The 26894-nt window shown below is 39.4% G+C and overlaps 1 protein-coding gene across 1 annotated transcript in view; it reads left to right on the forward strand.

Annotated features, from left to right (window-relative positions):
- Positions 1-11879, forward strand: part of PDE1A (phosphodiesterase 1A) — a 320443-nt gene extending 308564 nt beyond the window's left edge. The window contains exons 15-16 of the mRNA XM_060177617.1: positions 4840-4952; positions 9391-11879. Coding sequence (XP_060033600.1) covers positions 4840-4910 — 71 coding nt within the window. The 3' untranslated portion in view covers positions 4911-4952; positions 9391-11879. The remainder of the gene's footprint in view (positions 1-4839; positions 4953-9390) is intronic.
- Positions 11880-26894: the final 15015 nt, after the last annotated feature.

The raw sequence follows: 26894 nt of genomic DNA on the forward strand, positions 1-26894 counted from the left end.
GTTTATGTATATTCATAATGTATGTGGCAGTGCCTTTTTCCAATGCACACTATTTACTATAAAATATATTTCTACAGTTCTTCTAAATTGTTGAATATGAAGTCTTGTAAATAGTTAAGGCAAGAAATCTACCTACCGATGAATTAAAAATTGTTCTAAAACTCACATTCAGTCAGAACTGTCCTCTTACACTTTGCCATAATACTAGTTTACCAAGTGCTTATGAGTTATGGAAATTAGTTAACATATTTACATTGAATTATAAAAACTAAGATTGGACATACTTAAAACTTTGACTCTTCCTTATCTCTCTCTCTCTCATGCATAATGTTGATGCTTTCTCAGGAGACTGATCAGATACAAATCTACCTGAATGTCATCTTATAACTGGGCTTTTTAGCTCTGCATTTCTGCAAATAATTTATTTTATTTGTGTTAATGCTCCTAAGTAATATTAGTAAGGAAAATGCAAACAAATATATATATATATATATATTTTTTTTTTTTTTTTTTTACTTAGTTTTAAAATAAATCACGGAGAGGCCAGAGAGGTGATACAGACGCAGAGTTCAGGTTTTAGAACCACGAGGCCCTGGTTTGTATCTGCAATGCTGCATTTGCCAGAGTGACTTTCTTATTCTCTCTCCCTCTCTTAGTAATGAATAAACAATTCTTTGAAATTTCTTAAGAAATAAATGATGTGGGAGTCAGTGGTAGCACAGCAGGTTAAACGCACATGGTGCAAAGTTGAAGTTATTTAATGTCTCTGTCTCTATTTTCTCATATTTTAGGTATAGTAAAAAAGAAAAAGCGTTCACCTCAAAAACTGTTGTAAGAATTAGATAAATAAAAAATGTGGAGTGTTTAGAATTTAGAGGATTTTGTTTTATTAAGACAAACTAATTTTTTTTCTGGGTTTTTGTCTGCCGTATAATTCTCCATCAATGTAGTATCTGTACTCTTGAAAGCTTCTGGAACTTTATAGTTTTCAAAGAATATGGTTTATTTTCAGTGATCTGAAATTCCTATCTTGAGTTGGTCTTATTTACAATTTTTGCCTAAATGATTATATAAAATTATTCCTGGATATAGTCTGTATTGTTTGGAGAATTTTTTTTTTTGTAACCAGTACATTGCTACCAGTTGATTACTTTTTCCTCGTCTGCTCTTTTGTTACTGGTAACTTCTTTTTTCACCAGAAACAAGAGCATGTGGTAGTAGATAGACCTCAATGTTCTCTGTTTCAAGTCTTTTTTTTTTTTTTCCTCCAGGAATCCACTGCTCCTGTGGTCATTTTTATTGACTGATTGATAGGATAGAAGGTGATAGGAGAGGGGAAGATAGAGAAGGAGAGAGAAAGATAGACACCTGCAGACCTACTTCACTACTTGTGAAGCAGCCTCCCTGTAGGCAGGGAGCCGGGGGCTTGAACCTGGATCCTTGATCGGGTCCTCGTGCTTCCTATTATGTGCGCCTAAACCAGTTCTCCACTGCATGGCCTCCTGTTTTGAAGGTTTTGAGAACCAGTAAATTAGTTACTCACTTGTATTCCTTTTGATCGAGCCTATTCTTTCTCTACTCTGTTGTGATCTCTTCTAAGCTATACTCTTTCCCTGTTCTAATCTAATCATAAACATCATAAATCAGAAGTGCAATCTCACCATCTAAGATGACATATATTGAAGCAAATTCGTGTGTGAGATAAGAGTTTTAAAGAAATGTCAACAGCTAGTGACAGGCAGCTTACAAACCTCGCCCAACTTAAGCAACTGACAGGGAACTAAGTTAGGTTGTTAATGGTTTCAAAAGCATTTGTGAGTATAGTGTTTCAAATTAGCCTTTTTGTTTAAATTTTTTTTTAAACCCGCTGTAGAGACATTTCTCTTTACCTTAAATCAACTGAAGTGATTTTTCTGTAGGACCCTCAGAAAATTTGAAATTAAAGAACTGGGGCTAAGGAGACAGCATAATGGTTCTGCAAAGTCTTTCATGCTTGAGGTTCTCAGGTCTCAGGTTCAGTCCTCAGCACCACCACAAGCCAGAGCTAGTCATACTCTGGTCTCTCTCCATATGGCTATCTTTATCTCTGTATCTTTCTTTCATAAATAAATGAATAAAATATCATTGAGTCTGATTCTTACCTAGAGGTCTAAATGGTTAGATGTTGACCAATGAGCCCAGAGAAGAGATTGCGCTGGCTACAGCCACTTTTCCAGTCATTTGTGAAGGCCTCCCCTATAAAGGGAGTTTTTGACGCCAGCTGCTTCCTGACTGTTTCACGTGGACCCTATGTGGTGCACTCATATCTGGAAGAGTTATAGTGCCTCCGTGACAGAAGATGGGTGGCTGAGAGGTGCCAACAGATTTCCAGGGGCTCTGGACCTTATAAAAGAATCAGAGTCCCATATGTCTCTATCAAGACAGTGAAACTTATCCAGCCATGAAATTGCAGCAAGTCCCTGAAGAGTCCACAGATGTGCTTACAGATGGTAGTTTGCTCCGTTAATGTCTGCAAGGCCAAGTGAGTTCTGAGTCACAACAGAGTGGCGTTAGGCAAGAAGGGATTTTACTCCTCTCCATTAGTCCTCTTCTGTCTTTTGCTCCAGTACAGGAATACGAAGTAGCCAGTTTTTCCCTTTCCTTTCCTTTCCTTTCCTTTCCTTTCCTTTCCTTTCCTTTCCTTTCCTTTCCTTTCCTTTCCTTTCCTTTCCTTTCCTTCCCTTCCCTTCCCTTCCCTTCCCTTCCCTTCCCTTCCCTTCCCTTCCCTTCCCTTCCCTTCCCTTCCCTTCCCTTCCCTTCCCTTCCCTTTCTTCTTTTCTTTTTTTAGTTGGAGGAGCAAATAATGAAAGAAATATCAAACATACTTCTACTTACACCATTTCTTGGTTCTGTAATATTCCCAAGTTTGGAAGTGAGTTTTATCTGTAATATTGATGGGTATTACATATTACCAGACCTAATAATGTCTACGCTGAGACATTGGAAGTCTAGCATCATCACACAATGTTTATTACTTAAGAACTGTTGAAAAATACATAGTACTCCTGAAATATTGATCCCAAGACAAAATGTGTTTTTTTTTACTAAATGTATTCTAAAGAAAAATAGCAGACAACATATTTTTGTTTTATGATAAATCTTTTTTTACTTTTTATTTATAAAAAGGAAACACTGACTAGACCATAGGATAAGAGGGGTACAACTCCACACAATTCCCACTACCACAACTCCATATCCCCTCCCCTCCCCTGATAGCTTTCCTATTCTTTATCCGTCTGGGAGTATGGAGACAGGGTCATTGTGGATGCAGAAGGTGGAAGGTCTGGCTTCTGTAATTGCTTCCCCCCTGAACATGGGCATTGACAGGTTGATCCATACTCCCAGCCTACCTCTCTTTTTCCCTAGTGGGACGGGGTTCTGAGGAATCAGAGCTCCAGGACACACTGGTGGGCTTGTCTGTCCAGGGAAGTCTGGTCAGCATCCTGCTAGCATCTAGAACCTGGTGGTTGAAAAGAGAGTTAACATACAAAGCCAAACAAATAGTTGACTAATCATGGACCTAAAGGCTGGAATAGTGCAGATGAAGAGTTGGGGGGGGGGTCGTCCTTCATTTTGTAGATAGCTAGTAGGGTAGATAGCTAGTAGGCATATTTTAGTTATATTCCAAAGGGCCTGTGGCTATACTAGGTTTTTTTCTTGTCTTTGTCTTTGTTCCCCTGAGCCTGAAATCTGATATGCCTGTGGATCCAAGTTTTTGTCAGGGGAGATGATGTCAGATAAAAAAAAAATCTTATTCCAGTTTGGATAACTATATACTCACTAACCATAAGATAGTATAGGCTTAAAATCTAAGGAGGGTGGTGGCGCACCTGGTTAATCACACATTACCATGTGCAAGGATCTGAGTTCAAGCCCCTAGTCCCCGCCTATGGGTGGGGATGAAGCCATACTCTGTTTTCTCTCCCTCTCTCTCTATGTCCTGTCCCCTTTCCACTTTCAGTTTCTCTCTGTGCTGTTAAATAAAACGAAAGAAAAAGGGGCCAGATTGTGGCATGCCTTGTTGAGTACACATGTTGCAATGCACAAGGACATGAGTTCAAGCACCCCAGTCCTCACATGCAGGGAGGAAGCTTCACAAGTGGTAAAACAGGTCTGCAGGTGTCACTCATGTCTCTCTTCTTCTCTGTCTTCTGCTGTGTCTCTAACAAGTAAATAAAGATAAAAAAAATTAAAAAGAAAAAAGGAAAAATGATTGCCAAGAATGGTGGATTCACTGCCAAGTCCCAGTGATAACCTTGGTGGCAAATATGTATATTTACATATTTAATGGTCTCACAATGTATACTTAAAGGGATTATCTCAAAATTGATTGGTGCAAAGCTGAATTACTGGCATAGTTTCAATCCTATTCCAGTTGGTAAGAACACTCTATCCGATATAACTGTTTCCTGAAAGAAGTGTCAATGTATTTTGAGTGACTGTCTCAAAATTAATTTCTACTGTGTTTACTTTCTCATAAGAGATTTATCTACATATTTTGCTTTATACGTGCATTTTCACATGCTCTCCAGCCTCACTGTTACATGTTAAAGCACTTTCCATAATTAGTTTTTTTTCAAGGTTTATGCAGAAGTTGAGTATTTACAGATCAAATGTCAACCTCACAAAGTTTTATAACCGCCAGAAGATAATCTGATGTACTCTATAGATCTACTGTCAAATCCAATAGTCAGCATTACTGTTGGCTTCAGTTTGAAAAGTTCAAATGCCAACACCTTTACTAATTGCTTCAGTTCTAGACCATCTTATTATTTTTTTAATGTTTTGTTTGCTTTTTAGGTGAGCTTGATCTTCATAAGCACTCAGATGTAGTAAATGCTGAAGAAAAACATACTGATACACACTCATAGGTTTGAAAAACCTTAGAGGCATCTGTCGTTTGAACGAAAGAGGTAATTTTACTTTCTTTTTTTAAAAAAAAATTGTTTTATTTATTTATTTAGTATTGGATAGAGACAGAAATTGAGAGGGGAGGAGGAGATAGAGAGGGAGAGAAACAGAGAGATACCTGCAGCCCTACTTCACCACTTGTGAAGCTTTCCCCCCTGCACATGGAGACAAGGAGCTTGAACCTGGGTCCTCGCACACTGTAATGTGTGCACTTAACCAGGTGTGCCACCAACTACCTGGCCCCCGAGGTAATTTTACTGTCTTAGGCAAGAATTTTAGTTTCCAAAATGAATTAGTAAAATATAACTAGACACATGTTCTATTGTTTAAAACACTCTCCTGAATTATCTTATTAAAAGTTTCTCTGTCTTCCATCTTATGAGGCACAATCTTAACAGATAAGCTTTATTTGTCTTCTTAAAAGACCTTCATTTTGGCCATTAAAAATTATGCTCTGGACTGGGGATATAGCATAGTGGTTATGCTCTGAAGTCCCAAGTTCAGTCCCCAGCGGACCACTGTCAACCAGAGCTGAGTAGTGCTTTGTCCTTTCTATCCGTCTTTCTCTCTATATCTGCCACTCACTAAAATGAGATAAAACATCTTTTAAAGTATTTTTTAAAAAGAAAAAAATTGTGCCTAACTGGGCACAATTAATGCTAATTTTTAAAAATATTTATTTCCTTTTGTTGCCCTTCTTGTTTTATTGTTGTAGTTGTTATTGATGTCGTCATCACTGGATAGGAGAGAGAAATGGAGAGAGGAGGGAAAGACAGAGAGGGGAAGAGAAAGACAGACACCTGCAGACCTGCTCCACCACCTGTGAAGCGACTCCCCTGCAGGTGGGGAGCTGGGGGCTCAAACCGGGATCATTACGCTGGTCCTTGCGCTTTGTGCCACCTGCACTTAACCCGCTGTGCTACTGCCCAACTCCCAATTAATGCTAATTTTTAATGTAGGAGATTGTGAGTGTTTACACCAGGTGATAGTAGCAAAGTGAGTATATATATATGATAAAATGAATGCTAGTGTTTGCCAAATTCATTGAAATTGTCATATAAGCTGTGTTAAAAAAAGAAAAAAGAAAAAAGCCAGCCTCTGGCTGAGGAGACAAAGGAACCATTATGCAAATGACTTTCTTGCTTGAGGCACTGAGGTCCCAGGTTCAGTACCTGGCATCGCAATAGACTGGACCTAAGCAGTGCTGTAGTTAAAAATAAAATAAAATAAAATAAAATATATATTCTGGCATTTCATTAGTGAGGGGTTTCAATGAGATTCAGTTGGTAGTTACTAAAGTCTCTTTTTTCCTTTGCTCAATTTAAAAGACCCCAAACTGGAAAAGTTTAAACCCACTCAAACTTCACAATGATATTAAAAATCCCAGCAGATAATTAGACAATTTCTTTTTTTTTTCTTCCAATCATGACCAATTAAACTTGTTAGCATCCTTAACTCTCTCTTAAATGTTTTATTTAATTTTTGAGAGAGATAGAGAGAGAAGCACTGCTCACCTCTGGCCTATGGTAGTGGGGGAGATTGAACCTAGGACTTCAGGGTGTCTGGCATGACAGTCTCTTTGCATAACCATTATGCTATCAATCCCTGCCCAACATCCTTTTCTATTTGAGGAATCACTTAATCAATCATCCAGAAAACATGGCGTTCAAGAGGTGAAATCACCATGACTTTAAGGTGAACTAGGTCGTTCTCTTGACAAGCAAAGTAGGTGAAGCCATTAAACAGGAGTAGAGACATTTGGCACCTGAGACACAAGCGTTTTAGGCGCATTGTCTGGGAGACAGCACACCTGAAGGCTGCACCATGTAAAAATGAGGGCCTTGTGCTTCCACTTGGTCCCTGCTGATTAAAAGTATTTTTTATTGTAAAATATTACAAATGATTTACCTAGATTTCTTTTGGATACTTTGTAAATTAAAAAAAAATGTCAAATTTGCCCCCAAATTCCCAGTTTATAAATTTATCACTTCTCCTCTGTGACCTATAGCAAGTTCATTCACTAACTGATCTTGTGGCAAGTCTAAATTTTTCTTTTTTCTTTTTTTTCTTTTTTATTTAAGAAAGTATTAATTAACAAAACCATAGGGTAGGAAGAGAAGTCTAAATTTTTCTGTCAGCCACTCTGACAGCTCTCTCTCCTTATCACTGTATAACTTCCAGGATGGGACATTTTCCTCAGGAACGATGAGGGCTAATTGAGTGCAATGTTAAGATCTCATGAATCAGTATGAAGAACTTATGAGAAGAAATAAACTTTGCAATCTGCTTTCCACAGTGTTATATAACATCTTCACAATTTCTCAAAGATTATTATTAAATAACATGATTTTTATTTTGCTAATATTTTCCTTTTATTTTTTTTTTCCCTCGAAATGAAAGAAATTTGGGGCTGGGTGGTGGCACAGCTGGTTGAGCGCTCATGTTATAGTGCACAATAACCAGGGTTCAAGCTCCCGGTCCCCACCTGCAGGGAGAAAGCTTTGTGAGTGGTGAAGCAGGGCTGCGGGTGTCTCTCTCCCTCCTCATAACCCCTCCCCCCTTGATTTCTAGTAGTTTTTATCCTATAAACAAAGAAATTTGAAAATAATTAAAGAAATTCGAGTTGGGGATAAAAATGTCACATGACTGTATAATTTAAAAATAAATTGGCATAATGTCTATTACATTATCTACCATGAAAGATATCTCAGAGTTGCCATCATTGCAAAAGTAAACCGACTTGTGAGCGCACTGAGGGTCAGGCGTTCCCAATTCCTGGCAATGTTTGCTTGTTCATATTGCGTGTACAGCTGAAGACGCTGAAGCAGATAGACTGTGGGCTGGTTATGTCTCTGGATTTGCTCTGTCTACTGCGTAACTGGCCAGTTCTCTGCCCCTGTTCCCCCCCCCCCCCCCACACACACACACAGGCTTCCCTGCTGCTGCTCCAGCTCACGAGGGGCACCAGCAGTGGAGTCCTACAGTCGTAAACTGGTGAGGGTTAGGTGATCTCCTCCCTTGCGCAGTCTTTTTGTTGATAAAACTCAGACTGGAGGTGACACATCAGCTGACACACTGCCAGATTGGTACCAGCCACTCCCAAGAAGGTACAGGCCTGTAGCCCCAGGAGCCTCTCTTTAAGCCCCTCTCAGTCCATGAGCCGCACGTGTCTGGAAGGTTCCTGAAATAATCCTGGTCCTGACTTGTATTCTCAGGCGATCGATCCTCTTGGCTGTTCCTAGTCAATTAGGGAGAGCAAAACGACGCAGCTGCCGCTACTCCATCCATTTCCTGACTTCTCAGCTTGCTGATTTGCTTTGTCTAGTTCTCACACTGATCTCAAAGATCTTCTTAAATGCTTCTAGGGAAGCCTTGTAGCCTTTAGGTCACGAGGGTCCTTGTGACTTGTTTCATGACACAGGCCCTTTTCATTAATTTGCCTTATATCACCTGCCAGACCTTCATGGTTATTGTTTTGTGAGTAATCAATTACCAGAGTAATGTTTTTTGGTGTTTTTTTTTGTTTGTTTTTTACCCTGGACAGATAGGGTAAAAAAATCTGAGGGGAATCTGAGGGAGAAATAGAAAGGGGAAAAACAACTGATATAATATAAACATTGTGTATCTTATACTGATAAAATATTTGTGATTTAATGATGACTTACAAAATTGTAAGATTTCATGGATATAGTTTCACACTGAACCTATCACTCAAATCTTGTGGCTTTTCAATAAACTTCCATGCGAGGGACTTTTTTAAAAAAAATATTTATTTATTATTATTTATTCCCTTTTGTTGCCTTTGTTGTTTTGTTGTTGTAGTCATGATTGATGTCGTCGTTGTTGGATAGGACAGAGAAAAATGGAGAGAGGAGGGGAAGACAGAGAGGGGGAGAGAAAGATAGACACCTACAGACCTGCTTCACTGCCTGTGAAGGGACTCCTCTGCTGGTGGGGAACCGGGGGCTCGAACCGGGATACTTTTGCCGGTCCTTGCGCTTTGCGCCACGTGCGCTTAACCCGCTGTGCTACAGCCCGACTACCGGGACATTTTTTTATACGTGTGCGTGTGTGTGTGTGTGTGTGTGTGTGTGTGTGTGGTTGTTTGTTTGTTTGCAATTGCATAAGCCTTATTTATATTTCACAGATGAGTAAAGTCACCTGGTAGCTGTCTTTCACCTGTGTATGTATTTCACTAAATATAATCACCACCAGTTCCATCAATTTTGTTCTGAAGAGCACAATATCACTTTTTACGATTTCATAGTAGCATGCCATTGAATACATGCCTTAACTTCTTCACCCAGCCACTCACTAGTGGGTGTAGTCAAAGCCTAATTTTTGACAAGGTATGCAAAATCCAGTGTGAAAATGCTGCATAGTAACTGATGCCTATATACGACTAAAGTCTCATACTTGTTTTATTTGGATTTATTTCAGGGTAGGAGAAGCACTAAGACTTCCCATAGCCTCCACTTCCACAATGCTATATCCTTCTCTGTCAAGATGAACTTGGATCAGGCCATTTCCATGAACTCCTAAGTAAAAGGAATTAATAAGAACAGAAATCCTAAATTAGTAAATCTGGCCAAGTAAATACACCAAAAGTTGCTACTGCCACCAGATCGTCTGACCATTGTGTAAGCTACTTTTTTCCCTCGACAATTTGGCCTGCTTCAATCAAGTCAGAAATTTTCAAAACAAACATTGCATAGCTTTAAATTTTACTCTGAATAGGCTATAACACAGAAGATTATATAATCCATTGTATTAAAGGAAGCATTCTTTTAAAATGGATTTTCTCTCATTGTTTTACAAAATGCTTTTAATTACAGATATTTCAAGATGTTAGGTAAAAGGAAAGCAAAACAAAGGTATGGGAAAAGAAATTCTGTGGCTTCGAGGAACAAGCTAGCTAGGACTGTCATCCTTATTTTAAACATATGTGAACAAAGTCAGGGGGTGTTCTGAAGCTATGACTGAAATCTCGTAACGACTATGGAGCATCAAAGCCCTGTCTTCAGGATCTGACGACACAGTGTGGGGAATCATGTTAAAGCCTGTTGCTGAAACCTGTACATCAGCCTGCCTCCATCCTTGTGATTTCAAAGCACTGATGCATTCATTACCTTACATGGGCATCATCGTAAGGCAAATCACACCTCACCTGTAGTCCAAGATAATGACAGCCTTCAGCCAAGAATGGAATTTGCCTTCTAATGTACTAAACGCATCAGGATATAAGGAAAGATATTATGGGCTAACAGATAGGCAGTGTGTGAGTGTGTGTGTGTGCGCGTGTGCGTGTGTGTGTGTGTGTGTGTGTGTGTGTGTGTGTGTGTGTGTGTGTAATTGCCTATGAAAATGAAAGACCACATATTCTGTACAGACAACATTATTCAGTGTGACTTTATAGTTTTACTACACAGTAATGAACTGCAATCCTTGGACATTCTATTTCCTTGTCATGTTTTGCCTGAGCATGTGCAAGCCTTTCTTTTGCTCCAGACGGAGAACTCCCTTTCTCTGCCCTTCACTGACAGGAAAGGTCGAACACAATTAGGTGTCGTAGCTTCTCACTGTATAAATATTTCAATGATTGTGACAGTAAGTGAATGTGTCTTTTAGAGAGGTAGAAATTGGATGACAAATACCAAGAGTAGACATCAGTTACAAAGGAGTGAAGGAGGGTCTTTCCATCCTAGTGAGTTTTCTGTTGCCTCTGCTTCTCTGCTGGGTTCCACAGCTAAGCAATATTTGAGAAATGGGTACATTCGAAGCTTTTAAATCTAAGTAGTGGGATTTTGTAACTCACAACTTAGATCTCTTTTAACATGTAAGCCATATTCAATATGCATATTAGGTATGCATCATTCTAATTTAAGATATTTGTGCACAAAATGTATAAAATGCTTAATTTAAATGTCCTGTAGATAAGATCCTTAGATTTAGCTGCAACTAATATTGTGTAGAAAACAATTTAACCAATTGACTTGTGCCATAGACATGATAATTCAATTAATATTTTAAATGTAAGAAGTAAAGATTGATCTATAATGATGTGTTGGGGGAATTTATAGATGTGTATATCATGGTGATTTTTGTCCTTTAAAAGTGACCTTTTAATTATTATTTATGGAGAAATTATAACTACTGTCTTCAAAGTCTTTTTTTCTTTTTTGAGTAGCTATTTACCAGCGAGAAAATAGTCTGCATTTGAAATAGAATTTGACTTTCTGGGAAGCCTAATTACTGTTGGTCTTATTTGAGCCAGTTGTCTTTTATTGAAACTATAAGATCTCGTGCGTAAGATAAATAAAACACTGCTTCTCAATTATTGTAAGAAACATGTTCACTTTGTTCCTGTTAATATTTTAAGACCCATAGACTTTGGTAAGAATAAATAGCAGCATATAGCCAACTCATCACTTTCTTCATTAGATTTTAGCCCAGCTTTCCAGACTATTTGACCTGCAGAAATGCATGTCTGTTCATCTTCATCCTCCTCAGACCTCTCTTCTCCTTACTTCCCTCCTCTTTTCTTATTTGTGTTCTTCCTCTCTTTTCCCCTTCCTTTCTTCTCTCTCTGAGACAGTTTATAATTACTTTTAATTAGCAGGAAGTTGAAACTAAGGCTACCAGCATCCATCCCATCTGTAAACATCAATGCCGAGTCCATTCTAAAGGGTGGATCTAATGTATTAGGCTGCCAAACATTGAATGTCCTACTTTGCATTTTTTGTTCCCAGTTATCCAATAAGTTTATCTTACAGTATCATAGTCCTTTTCATTTAACAAGTACCTCACTTATTTAATTTTTAATATGACTACACACGATTCCTGTGTTTTTATCCTGCTGTAATTCTCTGTATTACCTATTACATATTATTGTTAAATAAATCAAACTTGGGGGAAAATATTGTGAAACATCTGCTGTCTGATATAATTCAATTCTTTAGGACATTGAAAAGTTGGGGAAATAAGATGAAGCCAGAAGTCCATCCATTTAAGAGTCAACATAAGAATTTTTCCTGAAAGTATTTTTGATCTACTAACAGAATGTTTATTGCACATTTATTATTGTGCATAGTATTTGCAATCTCCTTGTACAGGGTACATGTAGACATCTAGAAATTTTGTATCATCTAGAGAAAATATCTTCACAGAAATAAATAAAATGTCCCATGAGTCGTTTATAAATACAAGTTTATAAATGCTTCTATCTGTAGGATTCTCAAGAAGTCCTCATAAAGTGGTCAACACAGGAGTTAGCACTTCCATAATAAATAATAAGAAAGGTTTCCAGTCATTGCCTATTTTCTGTACACAACCTCCTTTTAAGGACATAACAAATATTAGCAATAGTTCTCAATAATCCAACAATGTAGATATTCATATGAATAAGGAAACCCAAGCTTCAAAAAAAGAGCCTGGTCTAAAACCATGTGGGTCTAGAGGATACCACACTTTGTTTCTAGGCTTCTGTAGTACAAAGACTTTGTTGTTGTTGTTAAATAAAGATTTAAACATACAGAAAGTGAAAAACTTCACCACCACCAATCTTGCCTTATAAGGATCGCTAAAAGAATTCTTAAATGAAAATATGTAAAGGGTTCCAACTCTAAATAAGGGTATTGATGGTAGAAAAGAAACAAGAACACAATAATAGAAGAAAAAGACCTGGGAGAGGGGAAGACAAAATAGAACAATATGCCCAGTGTTGGTGAGCCAAGGCCAACTTAAAAAAGACTGATAAATATTGTAAGTTAGACACAATAATCATGATAACTCAATGGCGGTCTTCAAGGAAACTGAACAACTTGCACAAAAACGTGTGGAACCAGAAAAAAAAAAAGCACCACCTGCCAAAGCACCCTGAAACAAAAGGGAAATAACTGAAGGTATCATGCTCCCCAACTTCAGTTTAGACTACAGAACAATGGTGATTCAATAGTGTACTACTGCCACAGAAATGGATACTTCAACCAGTGAATCAAGAACCCAGACATGAGCCCACACATACATAGTCACCTAATATAAGGGGGGGGGGGGTTTCCTTCCACAAATGATGCTGGGAAAATTGGCCATACACACATAGAAAAGTGAAACTAGGGGAGTCAGGCTGTAGCGCAGCGGGTTAAGCGCAGGTGGCGCAAAGCACAAGGACCGGCATAAGGATCCCAGTTCGAACCCCGGCTCCCCACCTGCAGGGGAGTCGCTTCACAGGCGGTGAAGCAGGTCTGCAGGTGTCTGTCTTTCTCTCCCCCTCTCTGTCTTCCCCTCCTCTCTCCATTTCTCTCTGTCCTATCCAACAACAATAATAACTACAACAATAAAACAACCAGGGCAACAAAAGGGAATAAATAAAATAAATATTGAAAAAAATTAAATACATTAAAAAAAAGAAAAAAAAAAAAGAAAAGTGAGACTAGGCCACCAGTTAACACCATACAATAAAATGAGATCTAAATGGAGTTAAAGATCTGGATGTCAGACCAGAAACACTAAAATTACAGTCTTTGGCTCACTTCTGACAGAAACAAAAGCAACTGTGTAGAGTATGATGAGTCAGGAAGAAAGGGCTGTGTATCGGATGACCTCACTTGTAGGTGGGACTTGAGATAGAAGGAAAGAAAGGGATAACACAGGGTGAAATTTGGGCTGGCAGTGGTGGACTGCATCATACCAAGGAACTATGGCAAAGAAGTCAGAGAGAGGGGCTTAGGGATGGGGCTCAGGGGTTCTAAGTAGGAGGTGAGAGTGTTTGGCAGACCCCCATCACACAGAGCTGGTATGTATAGACCTATGTGTAGACAACTGTGCTATAAACTCTTAACCCACACCAATAAAATGGAAATATATAGTTAGATATCAACAGATATGGGTATAGACAGACTCCTCAAGGCAACATTCAGACTCTTTCACAGTCTAACCCTGAACTATCTTTTAGCCTGGTACCACTACACCATTACTTGTTGATGAATTTCTGTGATGACTTTGCACATGTTGACTCCCCTCTGCAACTCTTGCTGCTGCTTTAGGCATCTTCATCTCTCATTCTTCTCCTTCCTTCAAGGACCTATGAAGATGCCAGCTGGGAGTTGGGCTGTAGCGCAGTGGGTTAAGCGCAGGTGGCGCAAAGCACAAGGACCGGCGTAAGGATCCTGGTTCAAGCCCCGGCTCCCCACCTGCAGGAGGGTCTGCAGGTGTCTATCTTTCTCTCCCTCTCTCTGTCTTCTCCCTCCTCTCTCCATTTCTCTCTGTTCTATCCAACAACAACAACAACAACTACAACAATAAAACAATAAGGGCAACAAAAGGGAAAAAAATAATAAAAAATTTAAAAAAAAAAGATGCCAGCTCTACCTTTGCTCAGTGCTTTGATCAGAACTCTCAGTTCTTTTGCTCTGGGTGAAAACTGATCTCATCGCTCTGTGTTGCACAGTTGTGACTTTCTGAGTCAAGTGTTTGCTACCAGATTTTAAAGTAAAGAAGCACCGAGCCTTCCACCTTGAACTGTATGTTGAGTGAGTATTTGTTGGACACAAGAGCATGAATAAATGAGTGAAGAGAGGACCAGTGTTGTCACTTGTCCATCTTTAATTCATGATTAAGTTAGTCCTTTTTTATTAGCACGTATAGCCAATTAAATCAAATTGAAATGTGCTTTTCAATTTATTTGTGGTTGTTTTATTTTTGTCTCAGAGCAAACAAATGTGGAATCATTAATTCTTAATTGATTCTTAATAGCATACTGAAAGCAAACCTGCACTCTTAGAGATAAACAATTAAACCTCCCCATCTGCTTCCTCTCCCCTCAAGGAGAGAGGTAGGCTGGTGGAGAAATATACATTAATTGTAGCTAATCTTGTCATCATTCAGGAGAATAACTCAGATTTCCTATAGTCTCCTTGATTAATAATGCAGGTTTTATTTTTATTTTTGATTTTTTTAAAAAAATAACCTTTATTTATTTGTTGGATAGATACAGCCAGAAATTGAGAGGGAAGGGAGTGGTAGAGCAGGAGAGACACCTGCAGCCCTGCTTCACCAACTCACAAAGCTTTCTCCTTTGCAGGTGGGGACTGAGAGCTCATACCCTCGTCCTTGTGCATTGTAACATGAACACTCAACCAGGTGCATTACCACCCGGCCCCAGGATTCGGGTTTTAGAACAAGAGTAACTTCATAATATGTCATTGATACTTGGCAAATGTTGATCTTAAGATTTTTGAACTTCCAACCATGAACATCTCTATGGGATTTCCAAGTAATAATGAACAGTATTTTGAAAGACCTAGACAGCATCAGGTATGAGTCTCCATATTATAACTCCATATTATAACTATTATAACTAAACAGATCCCATAGTTTTACATTAAATTTATATGGAAGACCTGAGGCAAGAAATATCTCATCCAAACTGACCCCCAGTTCAGTTTCAGAATTTCTCACTTATGGTCTCCGTGATCTTGAGCAAACCTTGATTTTTTTTTTTTGTTTTTGTTACATGATTCTATTTTTATTTATTTATTTATTTTTTACCAGAGCTCTGTTCAGCTCTGGCTTATGGTGGTGCAAACTGGGACTCTGGAGCCTCAGGCATGAGAGTCTGTTTGCATAACCATTATGCTATCTCCCCTCAACCCAAAACATGATTTTAGAAGGTCACTGAAATAAGTAGATGACATTGTCCATGCAAGATCCTGAGACCACTGTTTGAAATAATAGAAAAGGCTGCAAGAATATCAGTAATAAAAGTTAAATAATAAAAGTAAAAGTCTTTCCTTCAAATTAATTCACAGTAGTTTCAAGAACATTATGTGACTCTTAACTAGTAGCAATATTCTAAAAGTCCACAGGATGGTGAAATTGCTCCATGAAAAAACTAGACCACCATGCCATGTTGTAATCATATTTTTATTGACTTTAGTATTAATGTCCTGGCTTGAGGAGCATAAAAATATATACAAGCATATATATGTATATGTGTGTATATATGTATATATGCATATACACATATGTGTATATATGTGTATATATGTGTGTATGTATGCACATGTATATATGTGTGTATATATATGTATGCATATGCCCAAATTTATATATGTGTATATATGTATGTATGCATATGCCCATAAGTATATATGTGTGTATATGTATGTATGCATATGCACATATGCAGAGAGAGGGAGAGGTTGAGGGACAGCTATGGCAACAACATTTAGATACATAGATGATAAACAGTTCGATAATTTTATCTCCTTTTATATCCTGACACCTTCCAGACACCAAGTTGTAGACACTACTATGATTCCATCCTGACTTCACCAGGCAGACAACTTCAGCAATATGACCTGGAACCTCTCCTCTCCATTGCCCTACCCCACCAGGGAAAGACAGAAACAGGCTGGGGTATGAATTGATCCACCATCACCCGTGTCCAGCAGAGAAGCAGTTACAGAAGCCTGAACTCCTACCTTCTACACCTGCCCCCCACCAAAAAAATGTGATCCATACGCCCAGAGGGGTGATAAGAGGAAGAGGGGAAGAGGGCTCTGAACCTTAGTTCCATCAGGATGCTGAGAAAGGAGTTAAAGGGGGGGATGGGGCACATTTGGATGTAGTAATAGGGTCATGAGTGGCTTGGAGGGGAGGAGTGGAACGGACCTGGAAGAAAGCAGGCGATTATGTACAAATATAGACAGACAGGTGTAGAGATGATGGCTAACCCACGTCTGCAACATTTAGGAGAATAGCTGTGGCTTCCAGTGGAGGGATTGGGATTCAGAACTCTGGCTGTGGGAACGGTATGGAATTATACCCCATTGACATGTAATTTTGTTCACCAACATTAAATCACTAATAATTTTTTAAAAGATAGTCAGATAGGTGGTAGGTAATAGATGTTATATAAAATTGATTTTAAGGCAAATTGTGTATATATATATATACATATATATGAAAGGCAAATATCATCAATTTAAAATGACTAAACTATCCTTAGTGAATGACTTCTTTTTTTATATTTATTTATTTATTCCCTTTTGTTGCCCTTGTTTTATTGTTGTAGTCGTTGTTGGAAAGGACAGAGAGAAATGGAGAGAGGAGGGGAAGACAGAGAGGGGGAGAGACAGATAGACACGTGCAGACCTGCTTCACCGCCTGTAAATCGACTCCCCTGCAGGTGGGGAACCCGGGGCTCGAACTGGGATCCTTAGGCCGGTCCTAGTGCTTTGCCCCACCTGCGCTTAACCACCTGCGCTTAACCTGCTGCGCTACTGCCCAACTCCCAGTGAATGACTTCTTACATAAAACACATTATTAGGCAGAGAGGTCTACTATGAAGGATTCAATAGCATTCTCTAAAAAAATAAATAAAAATAAATTACAGGCACACACCTTGGTAAACTCCCAGATTTTACAGAACAATGGCTAAATGACTAGCTTTTTTTTTCAAAAGACATTCACAGGAAAATATGCTGACTAGCTATCTACAGAACGGAGATACCCCCCCACACATACCCCCAACTCTTCATCTGCACTACTCCAGCCTTTAGGTTCATGATTAGTCAACAACTTGTTTGGCTTTGTATGTTAACTCTCTTTTCAGCAACCAGGTTCCAGATGCTAGCATGATGCTGACCAGACTTCCCTGGACAGACAACCCCACCAATGTGTCCTGGAGCTCCGATTCCCCAGAGCCCCACCCCACTAGGGAAGAGAGGCAGGCTCTCTCTTTGGATCTCTAGGGATTGACCTAACAACACCCGTGTTCAGTGGGGAAACAATTCCAGAAGCCAGACATTCTACCTTCTGTATCTCATAATGACCTTGGGCCCATACTCCCAGAGGGTTAAAGAATAGGAAAGCTATCAGGGGAGGGGATGGGATATGGAGTTGTGGTGGTGGGATTTGTGTGCAGTTGTACCCCTCTTATCCCATGGTTTTGTCAGTGTTTTCTTTATATAAATAAAAAAAAAAAAGAGAACTTTTATAATGTGGAAATTAACCACATGAAAGAAGTGTCCACTAAGTGGGGTAAGTCAGCTGCATTCTAGAAGCCAAGCAGGTTAACTTTGAAACCACAGTCTTTAAGCTTACCAAAGAAACAAGAACTGCTAGAAGCAGCTATCCTGCAAAAGATACATTCAGATGGAGATGAGTTGGCAACCACGGGCTGGAACTTATGAAAGGCAAGTTGTGTGGTCTGGTACAAGGAGTTGCAAGTTGCTGATCTGGCTCCCTCCTGGTCCCTCTTCTGCCTTTCTCCTCTTACCTCCCACTCTGTCACCTTTCATCATCTTCCTGTGGGAATGTCCTCACTTCTTCTCTTTTGTCTAGTTTAGATTATCCATTCTGTCCTAGGCTTTTTTTCCTTAAGAGATATGATAATATGGAAGAGATAATTTAGGAAAACATTTGATAGTTGGATTTCTGTGCTTACTAGAAAATGGGAAATTTCTTATCCTTTGAACAGCGTAGTGCTATTATGTAATATACAAAGATGCTTATTTTAAGGCCAATGGTTGCTCAGGGTAGGGTGCTTTGCCATGTGAGGCTCAGAGTTGAATCCTGGGACTACATGAGGTTATTTTGCCACCGAGAACGCTCAGATTCAGCACTTGTCGCTCCCTCTCTCTCTGTATATCGGCTTTAAAAATTTGTCATGGGAGCATGAAACTTTTGCACAAAATTTCGTGCATACTAATTCAGCTCCATAACAAAAAAGGATTTCTTTTACTTTTATTTATATGCTTATTTATTATTATATTATTATTTTACCAGAATACTACTCAGCTCTGGTTACTGATGGTGCTAGGATTCAAATCTGGGACCCCTCTCATACAAGTATTGTGTGATACCACTGTTATCATTATACTGCTTTTCAGCCCAAAGAATATTATATACAAAAAAAAAAAGTTATGGAACATATACTCAATGGACTATTACTCAGAAATTAAAAAAAAAAAAAAAAACATTGGGTCCTTTGGGATAAAGTGGATGAAACTGGAGAAGATGGTGCTCGTGAAGCAAGTAAGGAGGTGAAGGACAGCTACAGAGTGGTTCCACTCAGATGCAGAATATAGTGGGGGTTTTTTCCCTCCAGTTGCTGCGGCTCAGTGTTAGCACTATCACTTCTGGTGGCTTTTTTTTTCTTTTCTCTTGATAAGACAGAGAAATTGAGATGGGAGGGAGGGAGGGAGAGAGAAAGATAGATACCTGTAGACCTGCTTCACTACTTAGGTAGCATCCTTCCTGCAGGTGGGGAGCGGGGCCAGACCCAGGTCCTTGCGCACGCGTAGTACTATGTGCACTTAACCGGGTGTGCCACAGCCCAGCCACCTTGAATATAGAGAATTGAGTATACAAATGTAAAAAAAAAATGTAACCATACCTAAGCCTGTGGGAGAACTATAGTGGTTATCTATGGGGGTGGGGATGGGGACAAGGACCTTTGGTGATGGAAGTGGTGAAACAAAACAAAAAGACCATGCTGCCAACCATTTACTCAATAAAGTTTGAATTTGAAAAATACATAAATTTGTACATCTACATGCGCAGGCATACTCTATATGTAAGCTTAAACACATATATTCTTAGTAGAAAAGTTCAGCTCCGTACTACACAATTAAAATGAGAAATATGTTAATAGCTTAACAGGTAAAATCATGTAAATTTATGAGTCAGATAAAATTGCTTTGATTATAGAAATTATATTTTCCAAAATAATGTTAATTTATTTTATACAGATGTAGCTTTGGGTATTTATAAGAACAATGTTTAATACTGAATACCTTTTGGCACACAGTTTACATAATATCACTTAAAAGACCTTCATGAATATATTAACCAGCTTCAAAGCACTGACACCCATGAAAAATCCGCTTACACTCGCAATGAAAATATATGATTCTAGGTGTGCAAGTCCAAAATGTAGTAGAATGATTTCTACCTTAGAAATCATATCACATCTCTAATTTTTAGATTCAGAAGCAAGTAAAGGGCCCATAAAAACTTTAAGACACTTGATGAATAACAAAATCAGTGGCATTTTCAAAGTTGGAAATGCATGTGCATTTGGGAAAAATAAAAATGATGAAAGCAACATATGGTAATGTAATTAGTATGATGAGAAAAACACTTCCACTGCATTTACGCTTCAGGAGAACCATAGTGGGAATTCCAATCTGCCCATCTATCGCTTTGGAAAATATTAAGCTCTTTACATGCTAGAGAAGAAAGAGAAGATATTCTCCTGTGATTATGAGAGAGATTTCTGGGATATTGTTCCAGTGCTTTAATTCTTATAAAACTATGTTAAACCTTTGCTACAATAGGGGAGGGAAGTTTTCCTTAACCTTTCAGGTTCTTGGCTGAGTTTGAAAATTAAACTGGCAAAGATGGATTAATGCGGGGGGGAAGCACATAAATTGATTTCATATAAATTTTATGACACAGGAAACTTCCGAAGAAAATGCAGATCTGAAGAAACTGATCTGAATACTTTAGTGCTTAGACTGTTCATGAATGAGGTCATGGAAAACTACAGTGAACTGTGGAGTAGAGCAGAAAGTGTAGTGTAATGGGGAGACCAGGCCGAATGGTGGCACACCCAGTAAAGCACATGCATCACCATGTGAAAGTCCCCAGGTTTAGGCCATTGGTCCCTGCCTCCTTGGAAGAAGCTTCAGCAGCAGTGAAGCAGTGCTGCAGGTGTCTTCCATTTTCTTCCCCAGTCTAATTCTCTATCTCATCCTTCCATATTTCTCTTTCTCTATCCTTCACTTAAAAAGGAGAAAGGAGGAAGCAGAAGAGGAGGAGGAGGAGGAAATGAAGGAGGAGGAGGAGAAAGAAGAAGAAGAAGGATAAAGAATGATTGCTGAGAGCAGTGGATTCATTGTGCAGGCACCAAGCCCCAGTGGTAATGCTGGTGCTCTAGTGGCAACAAGAATGTATTAATGAATAAAGAAATAATAAAACAAGATATTTTTAATGGAGGAGACTTAGGAAGACCTATACACAGAGTTCTGTGTACAGGGAGGGTGCCCCTTACATGAGGGGCTTATGAACTAGTTGGGGAGAGGAAAACAGAGGGAAAGGTGGAATAACCTTCCTGTACCTTTTCATTTTCTTAAACTCCTCCTACTGAAAACATTCAGTATACCAACGTGCTGTATTTTGAAGTATCACATTTGTCCTGACTCCCACCACTGCTTTTGTAAAGGTAATTTGAAATGTCAGTGAGACTCAATTTTCGCTTAGTTCAAGAAGAGCAGTAGTTGGAATGTTCTTTTCAAATCCTCATGAAGTAGATTTACTGTCTATAGTATCTTTCAAAAATATCCACTGACATCTGACATAGTGACTGCACTACTTCCACACTAACCTTTTTTTATTATTTTATATCTCAGAGACAGAGAAAGAAGGATATAAAGTACTAGAGCTGGGGCCAGGAGGTGGCGCATCAGGTTAAACACACAGATTACAGTGCGCAAAGACACAGGTTCAAACCCCTGGTTCCCACCTGCAGAACAAAAGCTTCATGAGAAGTGAAGCAGAGATGCAGGTGTCTCTCTGTCTCTCTCCCTCTCTACCTCTCCCACCTCTCTCAATTTCTCTTTGTCTCTACCCAATAATAAATAAATAACATAAGTAATATTCAGAAAATAAAGTACTGGAGTTTCCCCTGGTATAGTGATACTCCCATGAGGTATCAGAATTCAGTCCTGGGCCACACAGATGGGGAAGGAACCTGTCCTACCTATCTTTCAACCCTCTACACTTCCTTACAATTTACATACTCATTCAAAAATACCAAGTCGGGGCTGGGTGGTGCACCTGGTTGAGTGCACATGTTACAATGCGCAAGGATCTGGGTTCGAGCCCTCAGTCCCCACCTGCAGGGGGAAAGCTTCACAAGTGGTGAAGCAGGGCTGCAGGTGTCTGTCTCTCACCTTCTCTATCCCTCCCTTCCCTATCGATTTCTGACTGTCTCTACCCAATAAATAAAGATAATTTTAAAAAATGCCAAGTCTAGAAGCATTAAATTGAAATGTCATTCTTTATATCCTAAGTGCAGGACATGAAAAGAAAAGACATTAAAAAATAAATAAAATATTGTGAAATGTTTATTCTTCATTTGAATGTATTTGTTGGGGGGGAGTTAATTGTGTGCGGTACAGGTGTAAATTGTCTCATCTCACCATGATAGGCATGGGATCTTGGTGAAATGTTTTTTGTAATATACTTAAGAACCACAAAAGATAAAGGCAAAAAATATTGATATTTTTCCCCTAGGGCTATTGCAGGAACTTGGTGCCAGCACTACAAATCCACTGCTCCTTGGAGGCCTTTTTTTTTTTTTAATTGGATAGGACAGAGAAATTAAGAGAGGAGGAGAGATAAAAGGAAGGACAGAACGATAGACACCTGCAGACCTGCTTCACTGCTGGTGATACTTCCTCGCTGCAGGTGGGCAGCTGGGGGCTTGAACCAGGATCCTTGAGGGTCTGTTCTTAGTAGTTAAGGTACACCACGGCCCGGCCTGCAACACTTTATTCTTTAAGATGATACTTAATAATATCTGCTTACAAATATTTTATTTAATTATTGTGGGTACAGATAGAGAAAAATTGAGAAGGGGAGGGAGAGGAGAGAGGAGACAAAGAGAGAAATATGCTTGGAACACCACTTCCCCACCCCTGAAGCTTCCCTGATGCAGGTGAGGACTGATGGCTTGTGCCTGCATCCTCGTGCTCTGGAATGTGTGACTTCTACCAGTTGCACCAACACCCAGCCCCACTGAGAGCATCTTTTTGTAAAATATATATATGTTTTTTATTTACTTATTAATGAGAGAGATAGGAAGAGAGAGAAAGAACCAGATATCACTCTGGTACATGTGCTGCCTAGGATCGCGACTAAGGACCTCATGCTTGAGAGTCCAACACTGTGCCACGTTCTGGACTCAGCCAAATGGATTTGTTTTTATGTGAATAGATTTGTTTTTGCTTGTTGGTGTACTTTTCATTATCACTGAGCATTTAAAGATGTACTCACCACTCCAGGCATACTTGTTCAGCTAAAAGGACAAAGAGACAAAGAAAAAAACATCACAGGATTAAAGAAGCTTCCTTCAGTACTGTGGGGACTGAAGTCAAAATTGGGTTGTGTGCAAGACAAAGCAAAAGCAAGGGGGCTGGGTGGTAGCGCAGTGGGTTAAGTGCACATGGCTCAAAGCCAAGGACCTGTGTAAGGGTCCGGGTTTCAGCCCCCGGCTCCCCACCTGCAGGGGGTTCGCTTTGCAAGCGGTGAAGCAGGTCTGCAGGTGTCTGTCTTTCTCTCCCCCTGTCTGTTTTCCCCTCCTCTCTCGATTTTTCTCTGTCCTATTCAATAACAACAACTATAACAACAATAAAAATAACAACCACAACCAGGGCAACAACCAGGGCAACAAAATGGGAAAAAGAGCCTTCAGGAGCAGCAGATTCCTAGTGCTGGCACCGAGCCCCAGTGATAAAGCTGGAGGCAAAAAACAGCAAAAGCAAAAGCAAGGCCAAACTGCTATCTTACCAGCCCAGGTTTCTTTTCTTTCTTTCTTTCTTTCTTTCTTTCTTTCTTTCTTTCTTTCTTTCTTTCTTTCTTCCTTTCTTTCTTAGTATGATTATACTTAGAAAATGTTTTAAAATAATTCAAATACATTTTTATATCATTAGAAAGTTAATGAATCATTAGAAAGTTAATTGAACCTGTATCACAAAATGTTATTTTTGACATACAGGTTCAATTCTTATCTCCTCATGACAGATGTCTGCGAAATACTCTCGTCCCTGATTTAGGGTCCATTAGTCCGTCAGGCACCAGGACCACAATGCTCTCTCCCTTCAAATACATTCTTAAAAGCTTCACACTTGCTTTTCCTTGCTTATAGGTCATGGAGATTTGATGTCAATGTTAAAGAATTCAATTAGGACTCAGTTTCTTCTTCCCACCCCTACTGATTATCAAAATTATTCCTGTATATCTTGTATCAAAGATGCAGAAGTTTAATTCTTCGGGTTTTTTTGTTTGTTTGTTTGTTTGTTTTTTGCATCCAGGGTTATGGCTGGGCTCGGTGCCTTCTCTACAAATCCACTGCTCCTGGAGGCTATTTTTTTTTTTCCTTTTGTTGCCCTTGTTGTTTATCGTTGTTGTTATTATTGTTGTTATTATTGTTGTCATTGCTGTTGAATAGGACAGAGAAATGGAGAGAGGAGGGGAAGACAGAGAGAGGGAGAGAAAGATGCAAATCTGTTTCGCCACTTGTAAAGCGACTCCGCTGCAGATGGGGAGCCGGGGGCTCGAACCAGGATCCTCGAATCGGGTGCTTCGGCTTCGCGCGCCACGTGTGTATGACCTGCTGCGCGACCGCCAGTCCCCCAGAATTTAATTCTAAGCCAATAGGTAAAACACAATAAGAAAATACAATAACCTATGCTTTCTTTCTTTCGTTTATTGCTTCCAGGGCTATCTCTGGGGCTCCATGCCTATGCTTATGAATCCACTGCTCCCGGCGGGCATCTTTCCTTTTTTTTTTTTTTTCCTCTTTTACTTTATTTTTATTTGACAGGACAGAGAAAAATTGAGGGGGGAGGAGAGATAGGGATAGAGAAAAATAGGCACCTGCAGACCTGCTTCACCACTTGTGAAGAGTCTTCCCCGCAGGTGGAGAGCAGGGGTCCGAGCCCCGTATCCTTGCACATGTGCACTTAACCAGGTGTGCCACCGTCCAACCCTCAAACCTGTGTCTTCTAAGGATGGATTCTTTCACACTGAAAACTACCACTGCTCAAACATCACAAGCTAGTAGGTTTTATTGAAGTATTGTTTTTTTTATAGACTTTATTTATTTATGAGAAAGATAGAAGAGAGAAAGAAGCAGAAAACCAGACATCACTCTGGCACATGTGCTATCAGGAATTGAACTCAGGACCTCATGCTTGAGAGTCCAAAGCCTTATCACTGAGCCACCTCCCGGACCACTAACGTGCACTCTTGACTGTGCCTGAAGACCAGGGTTCAAATTCCAGATACTCACCGCCAGGTGGGAGGAGCTTCACCAGCGCTGGAACAGAACTGTAAATAATCTCTTCTCTGTATCTTTCTATTCTTTTGTCTCTCTCACTGTCTATGTATCTCTATCTCAATCTCTTGCCCCATCTAATAGTAATAATAAATAATAGTAACAACAACAATAATAATAATTTCCCACCTAGAATGGTGGAGTCAAGTCATAGCGATAACCTTGGTAGTAAATATTAGTAATAGTAAATGAATAAAACGAATTCCTCCGACTCACTAATTTCATAACTGGAAATTTGTTCATCTTTACCCCTTTCACCCATTTTAGCTGATATGAGTATGATATGCCACCTACGTTTAAAGAATAAGTTATACTAAAAACGGTCCTTTCCTAAAGCCAAAAAGAAGAGGAAAGAAAAAGAGAGCGAAGAAAAGGAAAAGCAAAGAAAAAGAATCGGGCAGTCTGACTTTTTGTGATAGACTCATTTATATTTGCTTTGAGCCATTTGCTAACAGATCAATATTCTATTTATAAAAAAAGAAGAAGAATCTTCCCTGCCAGACATAACCAACTTATTAAATGCAAAACATAGAGGGGGTCAGTTTATTAACTGTAGAGAACTGAATAAATGTTTATTCGCAAGTCAGCAGCATTTTTACACTCGGGAGCAGGAGAATATCAACACATACCTTGTAAGGGAAGACTCAGATTAAAGAGTTAGAAAAGTAAAAAAAAAATTATTATTTAAAATGGACTCAAATGCTGTATCTTCCTTTTAGTCATGGAGATCAATTAAGATCAAAATAAAGAACATGCTACACAGGTTTAGAGAAAACTTCCATGAGAATAGAGAAAACTTCCATGAGAATTACTGAATATTATGTCACTACACACATACAGAGTGTCTGAGGTACTTCAGATGACAGCCCAGGAGACAGAAAGTAACACTTCTTATTTATTTATTTATTTATTTATTTGCCTCCAGAATTATCACTGGGGGTCGGGGCCCTGCCTACACCATGAATCCACTGCTCCTGGAGAGGGGTCCCTTTTCCACTGTTGTTGTTGTTGGATAGGACAGAGAGAAACTGAGAGAGGAGGGGTAGACAGAGAAGGGGAGAGAAAGACAGACACCTGCAGACCTGCTTCACCGCTTGTGGAGGGACCGTCCCCCTTTCGCCCCTGCAGGTGGGGAGCCCAGGGCTCGAATAGGACCTTCGGTGGCCCTTGAGCTTCGTACTATGCGCGCTCAAGCCGGTGCGCTACCACCTGGCGCTGGAACTCTTGATGGAATCGGAGGTGGTGGTGATTTTAGGGCTTGTTCTGTGTTGGTATTTTTCCGGGTTCAAGTAAGAGCACGTCACTGACAAGTAAGCTGCTGGTTGTTAGCGATGCATTTTGCACCTGGAGGAGAAAAGGAAAATAACTAGCCACTCCAGAATATCATGGAGAAGTTCCAGAGAATTTAGTGCCATGTCACATAAATCTCTGTAAAGGGAAAAATCTGGTATGCAGCACTTTAGAGCAACAAAGCTTGTGTGCGGGGTCTCTCTGTCAATCAGTGATTTGAAGAGGAATTTTTTTCTTCCGTGGGAGGACTTGTAAATCTTAAAAATAAGACAACAAACAAACAACCCTGTTTGATCGTTATCTTTCTACATTATTTACAAAGCGGAAAATTTAAAAACACAGAAGACAGTTGGCTACAGTTCTGATGGTATTGCATACATATATGCGTTCATATGTGTCAGCTTCTGACTAAAATGATTTTGTCTGTTGTCCAGTTTATTATGTATACATAGTAGTCCCATTTCACTTCTTTTAAAAAATATTTTTATATTTATTTTCCCCTTTGTTGCCCTTATTTTATTTTTTTTAT

Source organism: Erinaceus europaeus, chromosome 18, assembly GCF_950295315.1.
Source record: "Erinaceus europaeus chromosome 18, mEriEur2.1, whole genome shotgun sequence".
In the NCBI taxonomy this organism is placed as follows: Eukaryota; Metazoa; Chordata; class Mammalia; order Eulipotyphla; family Erinaceidae; genus Erinaceus; species Erinaceus europaeus.